Source organism: Mauremys mutica, chromosome 7 (assembly GCF_020497125.1).
Source record: "Mauremys mutica isolate MM-2020 ecotype Southern chromosome 7, ASM2049712v1, whole genome shotgun sequence".
NCBI classification, from domain to species: Eukaryota; Metazoa; Chordata; order Testudines; family Geoemydidae; genus Mauremys; species Mauremys mutica.
The window spans coordinates 43,088,723-43,108,882 of record NC_059078.1 but is presented as its reverse complement, the minus strand read 5'-3'; the positions used below and the strand labels follow the sequence as shown (position 1 = coordinate 43,108,882).

Sequence of the window (20,160 nt, the reverse complement as noted above, 5' to 3'; positions counted from 1 at the left end):
AAGTTTAAGGGCTGGTTCCAAGCTATGTTGCATACCTACAATAATTCCCATTGATGTAAGAGGAAGCTATCTATTTTCAGTACCTCTGAAAATCAGATTGTAGAAGATGAAAGTAGCAAAGTCTAAGTCTGCTGAAATGCTATTAACTTTATTGCAGTTTCTTTAAATCACGAGTCAAACTAACAATTTTTTTACACTTGCAGTGACAAATTCATTCTTTCAGCCTGCAGTGAATTTTTTTCTGCTGAGTAATAAACTCATAAAAGTCAGAGGCTCTGATGGAAAAGCTGACTGACACAATGAGGTACAGTATTCCTGAGTCTGGTTGGGAAAAACAAGCTTAAAAAAATAAGTTGAGAAAAGAAGGGTAGAGAGAACTCTAATGAGTAAAATAAATGTCTGTATCTAAGGAACTACTTCATGGCAGCTAAGTTTTAGGGAAATTACACAGGCTTCCCTGTAGCTTATATATATAATATGGGGGAGCAAAATGCTTTTGTATAAATTGAATCGTAGTCTTTAAAAACATAATAATTTGTAACAAAATACATTGGAAAACTTGAATGAATATTTTAAAATGAAAAGTCGTTCAGGTAGTTTTACAAAAGCCCTCAAGCTCCACAAAGGTCACCCGCATCACTATTCTTTTATGTGCAGACACATTGGTGGCCTTATACTTCACCATAAATGGAGAAATTAAACACTAAAACTTGCTGTAGCAAACTACAAGTGAGGGGTGTAGGGGTGGAAATGCAGTTTTCCATCATTAGTCTTCTTGGGACTACTCAAGGAACTACTCAAACCATTTTAATGCATTCCCCGGAATTCCTGCCACCTCTCTCTGGCAAGACAGCAGTGTGTCATGGTCAGCAGTGTCTAGAAGGATGAGAATGGTTGCCTGTCCTCTATCCATTGAAAGATGATCATCATCAATGCCACTACAGCATTTTTCAGTTCCATGTCGTGGCCTGAATCCAGATTGTGCTAGGTTGTTGGGTTGAGTTAGATGAGCTTGTAGCTGGCCTTCTGCTAGCTTCTCTCAGAGGTTGCTCGGGAATGGGAGGTTTGACACTGGATAATAGTTGGCTATGACTGTAGTATCCAGATCAGGTTTCTTCAGTGTTGGTCAGACTATTGCATGTTTGAAGGAGGAAGGAAGAATTCCTTCTCTGAATGAGTCTTTGGCTGTTTTGGTCAGGACTGGCACCAATTGTTCATGACTCTTTTTAACAAGCCAGGAAGGGCCTGGGTCAGGGCCTGGGTCACAAGTCTGGGTCAGGATTCCTATAGGGTATCCAGAATGTCTTGATGAGTAAATGTACTGAACTCTGGGAATGCAGGTGGGCTGTTGGCTGGCAGGTGTAGGAGGAGTTGCTTGCAGTGAAGATGATAATTCTTCACTGTGCTTGGTGCTGAGCTCCAGTGCAGGTTGTATAAGAATTCAGGATTGCTCCCTGGGGGTGGAATTTAGCAGCCTCTTTGGAGGGACCTGTAATACAGCCTCAGTACAGCCTTTGGGGAATTTGTTTCATTCTGTCTAAATCAGCCTTTGTTTTCCATCATTGGCACTTGTTTCTGCCCCTCTCTCTTCATCTAGCACAGGGTGTCAGAAAACCTGGGAGATCTGGGTGGGCAGTGGGGAGGAAGGTGCCATTTTGGGGTCAACGTATCAGTGGTTGAGGCTTGTGTATAATGTTAATGATTTAACATGTCCTTGACTCCTTGCCTTGTGGGAGAGGTGCTGTTTTCCTTTAGTGGGTTTTGGAATTTGTTGGAGTCTAGATCTATGGTGTACCATTGGGTGGATGAGGTGGTTTAACCCAGCCAGGGCTCAGTGATGGAGGCTGAGGCTGTGGAGAAGAGAAACTGCATGGCACTTATTGAAAGTTTACCTACTACCTGTCTTTCACCACATACAGCCATCCTAGGACCACCAAGGTGGCCCAGAGCTTGGATGAGATTAGCTCATGGATGGGAAGAGCTGGTTGAAGCTAAATCAGAGTAAGGCAGAGATTATACTAGTGGGCATTTTGTAGAATTTTCAGGCAAAGTGTAGTTTCTTTTTGCTTGAATGTATGCACCTTTAATTGGTCAATTGACTCAATAAGAGTGCTTCTGGATTCCTCACTGATGCTATGATCTCACATTACAGCATCCACAAGTAACATTTTCTACCATTCGGGTTGGTTAGGAGACTCTGTCCCATCTTGGCCTATGATGTTCTGGCCACATTTACTCAAGCCTTCATCACCTTTCATCTGGACTACAACATACCTGGGAATGAAACCTTCAGCACCTAGAAAACGCCAACTGTTACAGAATGCTGCAATGCTATCATCTTGCCAATATTGGCTACCGTGAGCACATCAATCCTGTCCTCTGCTCCCTACACTGGCTTCTCACAGAATATCAAATCAGGTTCCAGGTCTTGGTCCTTATCTTTGATGCACTCCATGGCTTAGTCCCAGGGTATCTAAAAGATACCCTAAAGCTCTGGGATGAAGACTGTAGTTGACAGCTTTGCACTAAGAGTAAAACTCCTTTGTTCAGGAGACAGCTTTCTCAGAGCTGGCCGACTACTTTGGAAAGAACTCCCCCAGGAACTAATGACCATTACAAACCTCACCATCTTCCACTGCAAGTACACGGTGCATATTTTGACGTTGCCTTCTCTAACAAATTTATAACTGTGTGTGTATAATTTGTTACTATTCAAAACAATACCTTCCACTGGGGAGAGGATGAGAGAACAAAGACATGGGAGATGTAATTCACATTGTTTAATATGCTGCTGGAAGATGCTTACCTACTATAGTGATGAATGCCTACAAGAGAAAAGAAGTATTTTGGGAGGAAGGGAGGCCCTTGTCCAAGCATGCAAAAGATCCAGGTTCACTTCTGGGGCAGGTGGGGTGGGATGGTGGTTCAGGCTGCTCTCTGAACCTATCCCCAGAAGGATTTTTAAAATCCAATCTTGTGAAGAGGGACATTTTAAATTAAAGCAATTGTCTTATTTTAATTATCATTAATCTTTTAATGTCTTAAAAATGTTGCTAGACAGTTATTGCCTTATAGCTTTCAGATATTTTACATGCAGTGGGAAACAAAGCAATAATAAAACTGCTAAGTGCCAAAGGGGTTGTGCTATTTGGCCTTTGGCTGCCTTGCAAGCACAGCATCACCAAACAGCCATGGGCATTCTTTACTGTTGGAAGAAAACATTTTTTGTATGCAGTTTCAAGTATTCTTGCCAGACAGCATGGAAAAAGATCATCACCCTTTTAGTATGTGCAGTACGTCCATGTTGCAAAATGCAGAAACTTGATTGCCTCTCTGTGGGCTGCTAAGAAATCAGAAACATGAGGCAGCAGAAGCTTTTATTAAACATTGTGTCTGTGTCAGTGACTGAACAATGTGTCCACTACTTGGACCCATTGGTTTTCTAGTCCCCATGGGTCTTGTTTTCTGGCCTGTTGTAGAGTTGTCATTGTTTCTTCTGGATGATTAACTCACAGCTTTGGTGTTACTTTGATGCAGAGGAGATGCAACTATGTCTGTGTTTTTGGATCACTATAGAGATGGATTGCTTTTGCTGTTTTATAGCCAGAAAGAATTACCTACACAGTAACAAAGGAACTTTAACAAGTCTGTAGTGCTGACTTGAGTGCTGCTGTTTATGAGCTCCAGATATATGTTAAAGACTTTGGGGAATGGGAGAAGATACAACATTAACCCCTTGTCTTTCACACCACCAGCTGCTGTTAGTGAAGAGACTTCTGCTCTAGCTGAACTTTGTAATGGCAATATTTTATGGCTTGGAATGTTTGAGACTGCATTGATTGATTTTTCTATGAGGATTTTCAAACAAACACACTAGTGAGCAAATGTTGGACAAATTGTGTGATCCCTCTTTAAGATTAATAATTCAAAGATGACTGTATGGATTGATTTGTTTTCCAATTTAATTCCATAAAAACTTCCAACTTCTTAAACTAACCTGAAGCTGCTGGAGAGTTTCAGAATGCCTGCCAGAGCACTGCAGAATCCGTAGACTTTTGCTGTAGACTTTTGCTTTTGCTTACCACAGAGCACATGAGTTGTTGCTTAGGGCACTCCTTTTGCAGTGAAATGTGGTATTGGCCACTGTCTGAGAACGGCTCTGTAGTCTGATGCAGCATGGCACTTTCTGTGCAATTTTCTCTAGAGCAATGTTATGACAGATTTTTCCCCATTCTTTATTTCAGATAAGAGACACATTGAGCTTTTAACTATTTGAGATCTAGAACTTGCAACTTCCATTGGTCTCTTTAAGAGCACACATCTCAATTTTCCCACCATTAGGCTTGAAGGAAGAGAAGGGCTTAAGGGAAAGCCATTTGGCTGTCATATTTCATAGCAGCAATAAGTTTCTCATGAGTTGTATATGAATTCCCCTTTCTTATTTCATATGTAGACTTTTTGCAGCATCTTTTGACTTCTTGTCAAATGCGGTAATTAAAAGCTTGAATCATCATTCAGGTGCTCATGATTCTTCCAGTGTGAAGTTGTGGGAGATGGGGAGGATCTTAGTTCACAGAAAACACTGGGATGTCTATATTGACTAGATGTGCATATGTTGGGCTTTGTTTTGTTTTGTTTTGTGTTTTGAATGTGACTTAACTTTAAATGATTGGGTATTCTGCAGGGATTTTGAGACATTTCTGTTTATTAGAATGAGTCTCTGTGACTATTTCTACAGCAAGACAGTTAATGCACATTAGTTATCTCACTGTAAAATCCTAATGGAGACAAGTCTCTGTAGCTTTTACCATGATGTAGCTAGGTGAGGTCAGCTGCAGGGAGACGTGTGTGTGTGTGTGTGTGTGTGTGTGTGTGTGTAGGGAATAGTGTTGTCCTTGACTACCTACATTGTGGATAAACTACAGACCCTTGTGTTCACTTGGATTTCACAGCAACATAGCTAATACATATTTGTTACCTGGCAGCAAACACACACCCTTTTTGGCACTGAAGTCATAGCCTGTGTGTGTAAAGAAAACAGAGTTGCTTTTGGTTGTGAGAGCAAGTTTACTTCCCAGAGTAATTCATTTTTATTGGTAATAAAAGAGCAGAGGTAGCCTCTGTTCTTTCCAGCAGCCATGAACTGACTTTGCTCATACCAGCACAATCCGTGCCTGGCGGATCTTGTTGTCCCCACGTGTATGTTTTTGGTAAGCTGATTACACGTAGGTAAGTGTTTGAGTTCACACTGAAGTTGACTGTCATGGGAAAAAAAAGAAAATACTCCTTTCCAGGAGACAACTACAGCTGGAGCTTGAAAAGTCAGTTTTGCACTTGGCTATCAGGAATAGGAAAGATCACTGGTTCACTTAGAAAACACATACTTCTTCAATATATTTACATTGTACTTAATTGAATGCTCTAAAAGTTAATGTGATGGGGCTTATATTCACTCTAGGCAGTGGTGAGCTGCAGCCGGTTCGCACTGGTTCGCGAGAACTGGTTGTTAAATTTAGAAGCCCATTTAGAACCGGTTGTTCCTGGAGGGACAACTAGTTCCAAAAGGGCTTTTAAATTTAACAAAAGCTCTAGCAGCTCCCTACCCTTCCCCCGGCCCCAGCTCACCTCACTCCGCCTCTGCCTCCTCTTCTGAAGCTCCTCCGGCTTCTCCACCCCCTCCCCAGCTTCCTGCGAATCAGCTGTTGGCGCGGGAAGCCTGGGAGGGCTGAGAAGGAAGCAGCGGCTTCCACCAGGTGAGCTTGAGCTGGGGCCAGGGGGCGGAGGCCCCAGCGGGAGGAGGGCTCCAGGCGCCGCGCCGCCCAGCGAGGTCGCAGCTGGACCCTGGGGCGGGGCGGCGGGGCTCCTGCCTGGCCCCCGGGGCCGGCCCCGACCTTGGCCGGGCAGCGCGGCTCCCGCCCGGCCCCCAGGGCCGGCCCTGACATCGGCCGGGTGGCTCCGGTCCCAGCCCCAGCCCAGCTGGGCCCCCACCTCCAGGCAGCGCGGTAAGGGAGCAGGGAGGGCATGTTGGATAGAGGGCAGGGGAGTTGGGGGGGTGGATAGGGCTGGGGCGGTCAGAGGGCAGGGAACAGGGGGATTGAACGGGGGCAAGGGTCCCGGGGGGGCAATCAGAGAGGAGCAGGGGTTGGATGGGGCGGTGGGGGGCAGTTAGGGGTAGGGATTCCAGGGACAGTCAGGGGACAGAGAGAAGGGGTGGTTGGATGGGGTAGGAGTCCCGGGGTGCCAACAGGAATGAGAGAAGGGGTTGGATGGTGTGGCAAGGGGCAGTCAGGGGACAGGGAAGGGGGGTGGATAGGGCACGGGTCCCGGGGGGGGGGCTGTCAAGGAACATGGGGGGTTTGGATGGGGCAGGAGTCCTGGGGGGGCATGACCCCCTCATTCGGTGAGGAGGAGGGAACCGGTTGTTAATATTTTGGCAGCTCATCACTGACTCTAGGGACTAACACTGGCTTGAACCAGACACAGCTTGAGCAAGCACAGTGTAAACTTTCATCCAGCCTCATCAATGCATCTCAATCTCAGTTTAGAGCTCCCTGCTAGTCCCAGTCCTGGGTTTGTTTGAATAGTGGTTTTCCAGCTGTGCTGAATTATGTGGGGACTTAATGAGCTGATTAACTGTCCGAGGGACTAGGATCTAAACCATTCAACTCATTTTCACCTATGACCTAATCAGGACTTGAATCTCTCTCTCCAGAGGTGAAAGTCTACAGCATCTGGTTCCCAGTTATCCATGCATACTGCCCTGTTACTCACTACCGTAACTCCTCATTTAAAGTCATCCTGGTTAACGTTGTTTCCTTGTACATTGCTGATCAATTAGGGAACATGCTCGTTTAAAGTTGTGCAATGCTCCCTTCTAACATTTGGTAGCTGCTTGCTTTGTCCACTGCTTGCAGGAAGAGCAGCCCGTTACAGCTAGCTGGTGGGGGCTTGGAACCAGGGTGGACTGCCAGCCCCACCCCATCAGCTCCCCACTCCTCCAAGTTCCCTGTGCTGAAGCTGCCCAGCCGGCTATCAATTGCAGCTATCAATTGCAAGCAGTTCAGCTGTCCCTCCCACCACTACCACGTGCTGCTCCTGCCCTCTGCCTTGGAGCTGCTCCCAGAGACTGGGGGGGGGGCGCTAATGTCATGGTGTCCCCCTCCCCCTCCCCCCTGCTCCTGAATCCTGCTTACCCCTTCTCCATATAGAGCTGGAAGGGGACAGGATGGAGAGAGACAGAGAGAGGTTGGAGCAGCAGCTACTGTCTCACCTTCCTGATCCACTTAAAAAGACAATGCACTTAGAGTGGGTCAGCTTACTTAAAGGGGCAGTGTGCATCTCTCTCTCTTTCTCTCTCTCTCTCTCCCTCTCCCCGCCCCCCCCCCCCCCCACACAAGGGGTGTGTCTGTCTGTCTGCTATGCTGTCTCACCTCCTGGAGAAATTGGATTTGCTTAACATCGTTTTGCTTAAAGTCGCATTTTTCAGGAACATAACCGCAACATTAAGCGAGTAGTTACTGTATCTGTAGTCTTGTGTTGGCAGACGATTTGCTCAGCCATTTAAGGTACCAATTCCTAGTCTAGCAGTTAGAACATGTTCCTCATTAGAGATTTTGATGAGCATTATATGTACATTGAATTTATCAATGGATGGTGTGAGGTATAGCTGGGATTTGTTGTTTTTACTAAAGCTGTTTTCCTTTCTTGTGGAGGTCATCTGAATCCCTAATCCCATCAAATGGAGCTCCAGCAAATCAGCTTGAGGTTCAGTGTGGCAGAGTTGTCTTATTAGTGCCTGGGTGACATGCTGTGGATATTTGCGTTATAGTGGTGCTTCTGAGTTGTCCAATGGGATAAATAGTGTCGCCAGGTAATTGCAAAGCTGAAGAAAACATAGCCTTTCAGCTTTTTTGTAGTTGTTGAGGAGGAGAACAGGCCATTGATCAAAATTAACATAGAATATTTTATTTTAGGGATTTGTAAAATATTCCTGTTACAATTTTTATGGGAAGGTCTCCATTTATAGTAGTTGTATGGCACACAAGAGTATTAACAAATATATCCCTTGCAATACACTGATTTTCTCAGATTTCACAATCCTTTGTCTAAATGACAGTGTGCTGATCCTCATGAGGTTGGGAAGAAATGCTTGTTGCTGCTCAAGAGTGATGGTTCTGAGCAATTTGAAAAATTATGCTGATAGGCTCTGAAGAGAACCTAGTCATAGAAGAATGCTAGTCATGTGATGTGGAGCATTTTGGGTTGGCTAAGGGGTGCTTTTAAAGAAATTGAGTAATGGGTCAAATTGTCTTGGCTCCATGAAGGATTTTGAATAGTTCTCCACATTCTTCTCCCAGAAAGAACAGCATAACTATGTTCTGCCGGTAAAGAGAGGGTAGCTAGCTGGAAGGATGGGAAAAGGCAAAGAAAGATCTCATAAATTATCCAAAAAGTTGGTGTAAAGTCCAGGCCACACCTGTGCTACCTGCTGGGAAAAACAGTTGATCTAGGACAAGTCCAGTATCCTACAGTGAACTAAGAAAATTAATGATGAGCCACTACATGTTGAAACCTTGTTTGCTGGTTGGACAGCTATTGCCTAAGTATCAAAATAGTGATATTAAAATAACAAAAAGTGAATGTTGCTGTTCATTATATATCCAAGAAGCTTGTAAACATTGAATTTGGTTATAAAATGTCATTAGGAAGTCATGGATTCATATGGGCTAATACCATGATGCTATCCTGGCAGTTGCAGAGTCAGGTTTTCAGTGTACCTCCATTAACTTGATATATTGAGCATTGGAGCACAGACCTGTTGATGGTTGTATAATCAGGCTTTTTTAAAATCACTTAGTGAGGGTGAGTGATCACACAGAGTATGATCATCTTCCATGGGAGTTATGGGTCCTCAGGTAGCTGATAAGGCCAATCTTTAAGCCACAAATAATCTTACAATGAGGGCAGATGTTTTCAGGCTCAGCAGGAGGTTGTTGATCATGACTGGAAGCCAGTCTCTCCTTCCTCCTGTGCCTCTTGTCTTCAATGCAGGGGACCATCACGTAGGACTCCACTCCATTTTAAGTGATCCTGGGCAAGAGGCTCCCAACTGTTAATATCAATATTACACTTTTTTAGATTGTCCTTCAGCAAGTCCTTATAACGCTTCCATTGTCCACCCACATTATGGGACTCTTCTTTCAGCTGAGAGAACAGGACCTGTTTTGGGAAGCAATGGTCTGGAATCCGGACAACATGACCAGTCTAGTGGAATTGCTGACGGATGATAATTGCCTCAATACTGGTGGTCTTTGCCTTTTCTGGAACATGAATATTGGTGCGCCTCCCATTTGATCTTCAGAATTTTATGGAGTCAGTGTTGATGGTGTCTCCTAAGGACTTTCAAGTGGTGTCTATAAGTTGTCCAAGTTTCGGACTCAAACAACAATGTTGGGAGAATAACGGCTTGATAAACAATCACTTACAGTAAAGCCAGGTTGACCCCATTTTTAATTCCTGTTCCAACTTCTTTTTTCCTCCTCCCACTATTTATATGAGCTCTTCTTCCTGTATCAGAGCCCTTATTTTTCTCTTCATTACTTCCCAGTTTCTGTTGCTAATAGCAGCTTCTGTCTTTTGCTACCAAATAGCTGCTTAATTTTACTATTAAGTAATTTGATGCCTAACAAAATTGATGTAGTACTGCACTTGGTGTAGGCATTGGATCTAATTTCATAGCTCTCATTACCGAGAATTATGAATTGAAATCTGCTGTAAAATGAGCTAAAGAGCTTTTTAAAAGTGAAGAGAGAAAGCAGTGAAATATCAGTTTGCCTCATCAGAACAAAGGCCCTTTGAGTCTTAGAGCACTTTACCCTGGGTTCAGACTTTCCCAGCTTCATAGCCCCTGGCTTAAATCACTAATTCTGTAATGTAAAAACAGAGTAAACATACTTTCTCTCATATTAGCAATACTTTTTTCAACTTTAACTTTGTTTTCCAGACAAAATATTTTAAAAAGTGAGATTTTCCCCCTTCTCATGAAATCTCTAGTCTTCAGTGTTACCTTGCCAGCCTATCCTTCCAAGAGTAAACATTTTGTGTGTGTAAATTAGTGATTCAGAAGATGTGATGGATCTTTTTTGACCTAGTGAAGGAAAGATCATATATTTATTGACCATTTCTCTTCTATTTCACAGTAAAATGTCAAATAAGGTACAGACAAAAAAAGTTTTCAGTTGAATGAGGCTAATTAATAAGCACAGGCTTCCTGTTAGAAATAAAAAATATAATCGCCTTTATGCTAAATCCAGAGATTCAGACCAAAACCGAGAGATGTAACATTTGGCTTCTTGAATGCATCAGCACAATTTTCATTTTAGAAATGTGTTAGGATGTAGGCTCAATGAGATAAAGGATTCTCGGGTCCTACTTAAACAGGATACTTTGCAAAATTGGAGGGATTGAATTAATTGTGAAAGATATCTTTTGTATAATCAGGATATCATTCCATGGTGGAAATGATCAGTGAGTGGAGTTTATTTGGTTACAAATTTCACTTAACTGAAATACCGTACTATCATAATTCAAAAAGGTAACCTGCAGGCCCCCGATTAGAATAGTGATCAAGATTTCATAATATGGAAGTTGCAGTATTTTCTGGTAAAATAATACTGTAATGGGCAATATTAACTGCTCCATTATCAACTAACAGAACCATTCATCTAGGAATTGTTTGGAGAGACATTATTAATACCCTAAGTGATTGCATTTTAGAATACAGTATACTCCTGTTTATTAGGGTTGCAACTTTCTAATGCCAGAAAACTGAACACCCTTGCCCTACCCCTTCCTTGGGGAGGGGGGGATAGCTTAGTGGTTTGAGCATTGGCCTACTAACCCCAGGGTTGTGAGTTCAATCCTTGAGGGGGCCACTTAGGGATCTGGGGCAAAAATTGGTCCTGCTAGTGAAGGCAGGGGGCTGGACTTGATGACCTTTCAAGGTCCCTTCCAGTTCTAGGAGATTGGTATATCTCCTATTATTATTTTTTTTTGAGGCTCTGCCTCACCCCTTCCTGAGACCCCAAGCCCTGCTCACTCCATCCCTACTTGCTCTTTCCTACCCTCTCTCACACGCTCATTTTCACTCCAAGGCCCAAACAGGCATATTGATTGTTTTGACAGATGTATTGTGCTAAATTCAGGTATTATTTGCTGCAGGATACTAGAGCTGGCAGCAAAATAGTCAGAAGGGGTAATTTTTAAAAAAAACGAAAAGGTTTTCATGACTGTTTCCCTCCCCTCTTCCCATTTTTTGTAACCAGCTCCATGTTTTTTGTTCACTAAAGTAGTTCTAATTCCACACACAAAATTAGGACCACACATTATCATTGCTGCAATGGGTCCATTAAAGGCCCACTCCTGAAGCCCAAATACAAATCCATAGAGTACAACCACAGAAATGCACACCTGTCCAGATACCTATATAAATAAATCTGTAGAAACTGACTCTCACACCTACATGCAGATACACGTGTATTCATGTGTGCACATCTAGCATGCACTAACACATATAATTCCACATTATTTAATATTACAATTGTTGTTTAGTGCCTAGAAACCCCAACTAAGATCAGGGCTCCAGGGTGATAGGTGCTGGACATACACATAAAAAGAGAGTCTGTGTAAAGGTGCATGACTCACCCCTATGGTGCCTCCTGCTGGTTGTCTCAGGGAATTAGCTCTCCAGCCCTCAGAGCGCCCTCTGCAGGCCAGTGTCCCATTGCCTCTGGCCCCCATGTCCTTCCCAGGACCCGGGTGCCCCTTTACCCGGGGCCCCCTGGCAATACCCCCACCAGTCTCTATGGGTCTCCCCTCTCTGGGAAACCCCCAGCCCTCTAATCCCCACATTGCCTCAGTTTGGGTTACTGCCAGTCATCACCAAGCCCTTGCTCCCTGGGGCAGATTACAGTGTAAAAGCCACTCATCATAGGCAAGTGGGTTCAGACCTGCTGCCTTCCTCTGCATCCCAGTACCTCTCTGGGCCTTGGACCAGGCCCTGCAGCCTGGGTAGTTGCCAGCCTGGAGCTCCCCTGCTCCTCTGGCGCTCCCCAGCCCTGCTTCACCCCCCGTACCCTTTCTGCAGGCAGCAAGGCCTGGCTTTCTCCCAGCCTGGGGAGAGACTTCTCTTGGGCCTCTGGCTCACAGCCTTTTTATACAGGCCAGCTGTGGCCTGATCGGGGCGTGGCCCAGCTGCGGCCACTTCTCCAATCAGCCGTCCCCAGCCACAGCCCTCTCCAGGGCTGCTTTCAACCCCTTCTATTTTAGGAGCAGGGTAGCCACCCTGCTACAGTCTGCAACAAAGAGTTTATAATGTAGCTAGACAAAGGTGGGAGAAATGTATGATACATTGACTCTTCTGCAATTACTAGTCAACTACATGCATTTTTTAAGAAATAATACATTTCTTTTAGAGTTCCCGTCTCTTTTAAAAACTTATGAAATGAATACACACATTTGTCATCAATTTTTTTGTGCGCAAACCAGCAAAGGGGATAATAACAGTCAAAGAGTTGGGCTGCAAGTATACACTCATGTGGCAATACACACACCTCCCTACACAAAGAGACAGTCTCTTACGCACATACAGTGCATACATGCACACACTTGCCTACACAGAGACACTTTTTCATACACTTTTCCAGGCTCTGCCTAAATCACCCAGCCGGGAAGGGAGGAGGATGGACTGGAGGGGAAAAGATGGAGTGGGGTGGGAGTGGAAGAGAGAGGATGGGGAGGGAAAGAGGCCCAGGATGAGAGCAGGGTGGAGGTGAGGGGGCAATAAAGGAGAGAGGAGTGGGTTCAGGAGGGTATGTGGGGTGGATGGGGATGCAGGGGGAGGCAGAAGGCTACAGGTGCATGAGGATGTGGGGGGCACAGGGGTGTATAGAGACATAATGGGACTGCAGCAGTGTATGGAGATGAATGGGGTGCAGGGCTGTGGGGGTTGAGGGACATGAGGGTGGTGGCTCTGGGAGGTGGGAGGATGGGTAGGAGAGCACTGTAAGGGGTACAGGGCTGGGATGGGTAGGTGTGGGGATGGGGGTGTTGGGATGAGGAGGGACGTAGTGAGGGGATGGGGGTGTGGGGAGGTTGGGGCAGGGAGGGATGGAATGATGGGGGGATGGGGGTGCAGCCTATTCCCAGCACTCAGAGATGGGGATACGCATACCTCGAACTCCTGGGTGGTGGTGATGGGGTGACAGACAGAAAGTGGTTCAACGCAGGCCACACACCACAGCTTGAGTCCAGCGACACGAGGAGTGCAAGAAGAGGGCTGGGCATCGGGAGAGGGGCGTGCCATGCAACCCCACAACAGCCACCTGCTGAGCACTCGCCTCCCCTACCCTGACCCAGCCAATGGGAGCTGTGGGGGGTGGGGCAGCATGCACACAAACCCCTCCTCCTCCCCCTCAGCTGCCCCTTTGGCTAGGAGCCAGACATGACAGCTGTTTCCTTACCCGGGAGCCGTGTGGTTCAGTGACTAGCAGGGAGCCTGTCAGCCTCGCTGTGCAGCAGCACCACCAGCCGGGGAGTCTTTTTAGAGAATGTTCCATCTTGATTGTAAAATTCCCAGTGATGGAGAAACCACCGCAACCCTTGGTAGATTGTTCCAATGGTTAATTACTTTCACCCTTAAAGGTGTACATCTTATTTCCAGTATGAATTTGTCTAACTTCAACTTCAAGCAATTGAATCATGTTATACCTTTCTCTGGTTAAGCGACATGCACAGGCTGCTTAGAGCATAAAAGTGTAGTTTAAAAATATTGGAAATGGCCTGAAAAATATAAATGAAATGGAACACACAAAATGCTGAGTGAGATACAATTCAAGATAAAGGATAAAGACACATGATATGATGTTCAGATAGTAGTATTGTCAATCCAAACCATTGAAAGTGTGGAGTCAGGCCCGAAAAATCATGAGTGACTTAAACTGAGATATTTTTAAAATTCATTTTGGGTTCTTTTTATTTTCCCTCTGGTTTCTGAGCACATGCTTTGCGTTTTCAAGCTTTTTTCCATGACTTTGAGGACTAGAACCCTATTTAACAAACCAAAGGCTTACACTCTCATTCAGTCTCTTGAATCCAAGAGCTGGGGATTTAAGAAAACACCAAATAATGAAGGATTCACAATAACATTGTGAAAGCTGGCAACCCTGATGAGAGCCAGAGCAGGAGAAACAAATATTCTTCACACATAGGTGTATGAGAATCAAGAAGCGTAAAGATACCATAGACCTTCTAGATTATCAGAGGGAGTATAACAAAATAATAGAAAAGTTAATTGAAATATTTTGCCTCATTCTTGACTGTCAATGATGGGATAGTGTCTTTCCCAAAAGCACCGCTTATTGGAGAGCATTGTGTGGCCTTGACACACTTATAAGTCTGTAGGAATATTGATTATGGAGCAATTTGAGAAACTCAAGTGTAATAAATCATCAGGCCTTCTTGTTTCTGAAGGAAATAAAGTGTGACAAAGAAGAGGTAAAAAGATTCTCACACAGTTATTCAATGCAGCTTTGAAAATAGCAACTGTTCCTGAAGAATGTAGTGCCTATGCCGGGGGGCGGGGGGGGGGGGGGAGGAAGGAGGGGAGAGAGAAGGATGGGAAGAACAGAGCCAAGAGGAACCCTGGGAATTCCCAGTTAGTGAACCTCATCTATCTTCTAGAGAAATGTATTATTTAGCAGCATTTATACTTTGCTAACAGTCAGCTAGTCACAACTATGTATGAGTACAAGTGTGAAAATAAAGTGCTTGTCCTCAATAGCTTGCAATATAATTGATAGTGAATCTAACTAAAGGCAAAACACTGCCACACTTGGAAATTTAGTTTGATCGGGTCAAACTGACACATTACTTGCAATTGAAAACTGTGCCCTTCTCTCTAGTTAGTTTTTTTATTGTGTTAATAAAATTGTAAAGGTACAAAGAAGGTCAACAGAGATAGAAGTACGTAGGAAACTGCAAAAAAATAGAATAAATTAGCATTGAAGGGAGAGAAGAGGGAAAGTAGTTGAGGTTCTTTAGAGAACGGTGTATGTGCAGTTAAAAATCTCATCAGTCCTCTGTCACACTTGAACAAGGGGTCACTTGCTGAAATTAATGCTGGGTAAATTTAAAGCCAATAACAGGAAATAATTCTTCAGAGCTTGGAGTCAGCCTGTGGGATTCAGAGCTCCAGGAGATCAAATTCTCCTACTGGAGCTGAATTTTAAAAGGAGCGGGATAATTTGATGAGTGATAACTTTATTAGGCTTACTAAGACAAAAGTAATGAGCTCATAATTGTAGGGTTCAGAAAGAAATTCCTCCCCACCCATCTCTCTCTCTCACACACACACAATTGGCTAAGCGGCATTATGGCTTTTTTACATCCTTCCCCCTCCCTTTTTCTTTATCTGAAGCATCAGTTCGTGGCCACTGCTTGTGGCAGGATATGAGACTTGAAGCACCAGTTGTTATATCTTGTCTGCAAACTATATGTTGCTTAATGTTTTTAATTGGGTTGTTTTCCTAACCTAGAAAAATAAACCACTTTGACATTTCTGAGGACTTGAAACCATGCAACATATAACGATGGCATGAATTGAACATATCACTGGATATCTGTTCAGTTACAGTGACCTATGAGAAAATGATAGCGCGGTGGATGCCAAGTTAGATTTTCCAAGCTTTGCAAAACCCTAGCCTAAATTTTCAAAAGTGACTTAATTTGGGTGCCTCATTGTTTTAATTTATATTTGAAAAAATAAATCTTAATGTGGTCTGACTTTTCAGAAGTGCTGAGCAGCTACCCTCTGAAATTCAGGATGCTGAACACTTACCTCTTATATAGCACTTTCATCACTAGATCTCAAAGAGCTTTATAAAGGAAGTCAGTGGTGTTATTCCCATTTTACAGATGGGGAAAATGAGGCACAGATAGGCTTAGTAACTTGCACATAGTCACCAAACAGGTCAGCAGCAGAGTCATGAATAGAACACAGGTCTCCTGACCTAAAATCTGGATTACTGAAGAATCCTGTCTTAAGTTAAAATGCTCACTAGTGCATTGGTAAGTTCTAGACTTCAAACATGAAGGGCATGATTCTGATCTTGTTCACACCAGTTTTACACAATGAAGTTATTCCTGATTTAGAATAGTATAGGTGAGATCAGAATCGGATCTCAATTCCCTAACAGAAGAAATTTAAAATGTAATGACAGACCAATAAATGGTTTTTCTTGTCATGGCAGCCTCCATGTCCTCCAATGTCCTTTTAAAAAGGAAACCTCATTTAACAATAAACCTAGGTAATCAAACAAAACTTTTCTATGATTACTTGGACAGAACCTTGGTGTTCCACGGTTATTTTCTTTATTCTTCTTTAATCAGAGGAGCATTGACAGTTTCAGGTTCTTTGTCTCTCCATTATTTCAAAACAGTTCATAGTTGTATTTGATTGTTATCAGTACTGATGTATTGAAAGGATTCAGTGTCTCTGTGAATGTTAAAACAAACATTGACTACTCAGGGTTTAGTTGTGAACTCGGTGGACAGAGAAAAGGATGTAACAATAATTGAAACATGAGATAAGAGACTGGACGAGAGTTTTAGCTGAGTTGGATGGATAGGAAATGCTGTAATATAGAAATGTTGTGAAGAAAGAAACAGCAAGATTTAGAAATAACCTGTATGTGAAGGCCTAGAGAGAGAGAGGTCCAGCTCTAGATGACACCCAGACTATGGGCCTGAGTGACAGGTAAATGGTGATCATGTTCACAGTGATCGAGAGAGGAGATAGATTAAAACCCCTATTTTAGTCATGTTGAACTTGAGCTGATGGTTAGACCTTTACTGAAGTTGTAATGTTCTAAACTCCTCAGAACTAGCTTAGAGCCAAAGAAAATGATAGAAATGTATATATAGTCTGAAGTCTATATTTAAAGGTACCTTATGCAAAGCTGCCATAGTGATAACTGAATAGGGGAAAAGTCTTGGAGTAATCATGAATGAATCAGTGTTACTGGAAAAGATGAAAGCAAGAGTGTGAAGGAAATATTTCTATACTAAGCATGTAGCAAAGTGAGAAAGTAAACATGAACTAGTGATGTATGGGCCACTTATTCAAGCAGCATGTTCGTAATTTTGAAAAGGCACCTGTATTCAGTGATTATTTAACAGTGGTGTGGTGTTGTGTTGTGTGTGGTGGTGGGGGGGGGGGGGGGAGGGAATTATCCTGACTAGCCAAGACAGATCTTTCCAAAACAATGTAGGAAATCTTACTGTAGATTCAGTAGTTCATCGGGTGCTTCTGCAAATGGAGGCAGTGTATTAAATAACAGAAGTTATGTCCCTTTCTGCTTTGATTACTTACCTCTTGAGATTGCACAGAGAATTGGCAATGTAGCTGTGCCTTTGCAGGACCACATAGCAACTAGAAGAGAAGACATTCTGTATTCCCATGATTAATGCAACAGTTATGTAAGACAAGGTTTGTCATCTTCAGTCCTTGGATGGTTGTGGACATCGTTAAAGGGCTAGGTGGAGCAGTACTCCTGAGGGCATTTTGCACCAAAAAGAAAAAAAATTCTGCACACAATATTTTAAAATTCTGCAAAATTCTGCAAATTGTATTTGTCAAATAAATGTGGAGGCTCCAGTATGGTATTGGGGAGCACAGGTCACTGGCTGCACAGAGATGGGAGATCCCTGTGCAGCTCCCCCCAGGACACGGACTCGGCAGTGAGGCTGCACCCAACCCTGACACAGTGCAAGGACCGGACCTGCCCCAGAAACACCCCAGGGCCCTGCCCCTCCATGCCAGGTGTGGGCAGGCAGGCTCAGCAAGGCAGGATCCAAGTGTGGAGGGGCTTAGTGTGGGGAGATCCAGGTGTGGGTTGAGAGAGTTCTGTGTGGGGAAATCTGGGTGCAGCCATCTCAGTGGGGGATCCGGGTGCTGAGGGGACCTGGATGCACAGTGCCTTGTTGCGGGGTTCTGAGTGCAACGGCAATGGGACTCTGCAGGGCAGTCCAGGTGAAGGTGGCTGGGGCTCAGTGGAGGGCCCAGATGCTGGGGAAGTAGGGCTCAGTGGGGTGGGGATCCAGGTGCAGCTGGTTGGGACTAGGTGAGGTGGGGATCCAGGTATGGGTGGCTCGTCAGGGTGGTACAGGTGCAAGGGGAGTGGGGCTCATCGGGGGGGTTCTGAGTGCAGGGGGGTGAGGCTCAGCAGGAGGGTCTGAGTCTCAGGGTGTCTGGATGCATGGGGGTTGAGTGGATGGGGGAGCAGCTACCTGTACAGGGATCTCTCCCCCTGCAGCTGAGGAGTGATGGGTACAGGAAATGGGCAGGGGGGAGGGAGTTTGTAGAGCTTCCTGCAGCTGGGAGAGAAATCTGGGGGTGGGTCTGACCTGGCTCCAGATGCCATGCAGGGGAAGAGGAAGTCCTGTCCTGCCAAGCCAGGACTTGAGCAGCTGAGCCTGATGCAGGGTAGGAGCCACCAGCTGGGTCTTCCTCAGTTCCACCCTCTGCCCCACAGTGATTTTACGTCTCTGCCGGCTGCCCTGGGCACTCAAAACATACTGCTGGGAAGGGTCACATGACCACTCTTGTGGCTTCCCTTTGCTTCCCTGTCAGAAAGCCATTTTTCTGCGGGGAAGCAAATAAATCTGCTGGTGACATAAATTCTGTGCATGCATAGTGACGCAGAATTCCCCCAGGAGTAGAGCAGGCAAACTTCTAAAAGAATCTTCCAACTGGGAGAAAGCACTTTTTAAAAAATCAACATCTCTAATTATGCCAAGTGAGCCAACATGCCACATGATATTTGGTCACATCCACTTTGTCAGATCACATAAGTGCTTCCAAAAAAAAATCATAATTTTGTTAATCTTAACAGATAAACGTATTCAAGGCAGCGGAAGCTCAACAAGTTTAATGCACATGTAAGGTCAATATATTTGGGTTACAGTTCAGTTTTGTAGCTCATAGACACTATGTTGAGTGTTTCTGTAGCTTTGATGTTAAGCTCCATACCAACAGAAGTGCTTAGTTAATCCATTAACTAAGTGCTTCTATTCGTATGGAGCTTAACGTCAAAGTTAATCTATTAACAATATTCTGCACAACCTTATGTTTTCAAAGGGGCGTGAAGACTATGACTATGAATTGGACATACTGGGAAGGAGGTCTCTTCCAACTTGTCTGGCTAAAATATCTTCCTAGCTATATGTAATAATGTCTTTATTACACTCTGCTTTAGTTTTAAGGTCATGCTCTCAAAAACTACCTCTAAATTTTTACCATGCAAGTTTTGCGCATTCAGATAGAAGCATTAGCAAAAGTTGTAAGGGCAAATTTAGAGACTGGATTTGGGGTCACTCTGATTGAGGAACCTCATATTAGATTTTGGTTTTCTTATCTGCTTCAGCCCAATTTTTTATTTTAGGATTTATATTTTCTTTTGTTCACCTAGGTTTGTTCCACTGTTGTGAGCAATGGCTCCCTTCTTACGGATATCTTTCAACTCATTTGAGCTGGGACCTATGCAGAATGAAGGGGAGCAGCTGCAGCCCTTCTGCGCTATAAAGATGAAAGAAGCCTTGACAACAGGTACAGTAATGACTGACACATTTCTGGACTTAAATATGCTTATTAGAAATTACACACACTACACACGTGCTGTGGCAGGGCTGCAGGACTCAAGACTCAGTCCTGCAAGGTGTTGTACACTCTTGTCCTGATCCTGCAAAGCACTTAGAAGCATTGGCTTCACTTAAAAAAATAACGGGAGTACTTGTGGCACCTTAGAGACTAACAAATTTATTTAGTCTCTAAGGCGCCACAAGTACTCCTGTTGTTTTTGCAGATACAGACTAACACAGCTGCTACTCTGAAACTTAAAGAAATGTGAGAAGTTCCATTGACTTCTGTGGAGTTCATGCTTTTGCTGGATGTGGCCCAGATTGCTCAGTGCTTAGCAGGATCAAATCCTTCCTTATTAATTTCCTGTTTCTCTACAAAAAATAAATGTATGTGGCAAAACTGTCTAGTTGTCCTATTTGCATGGGGCGTTATGGTGACTAGCTAGTGAGCTAACGTTTGCAGAT

At 44.1% G+C, this 20,160-nt stretch overlaps 1 protein-coding gene across 3 annotated transcripts in view; it reads left to right on the top strand.

Annotated features, from left to right (window-relative positions):
• Positions 1 to 20,160, top strand: part of PRKCD (protein kinase C delta) — a 121,657-nt gene that overhangs the window by 53,158 nt on the left and 48,339 nt on the right. For 2 of the 3 annotated variants that reach the window (XM_045025591.1, XM_045025589.1), the window contains exon 2: positions 19,526 to 19,663. In XM_045025591.1, coding sequence (XP_044881526.1) covers positions 19,549 to 19,663 — 115 coding nt within the window. In that variant the 5' untranslated portion in view covers positions 19,526 to 19,548. The remainder of the gene's footprint in view (positions 1 to 19,525; positions 19,664 to 20,160) is intronic. The other variant, XM_045025590.1, reaches the window with a different exon arrangement.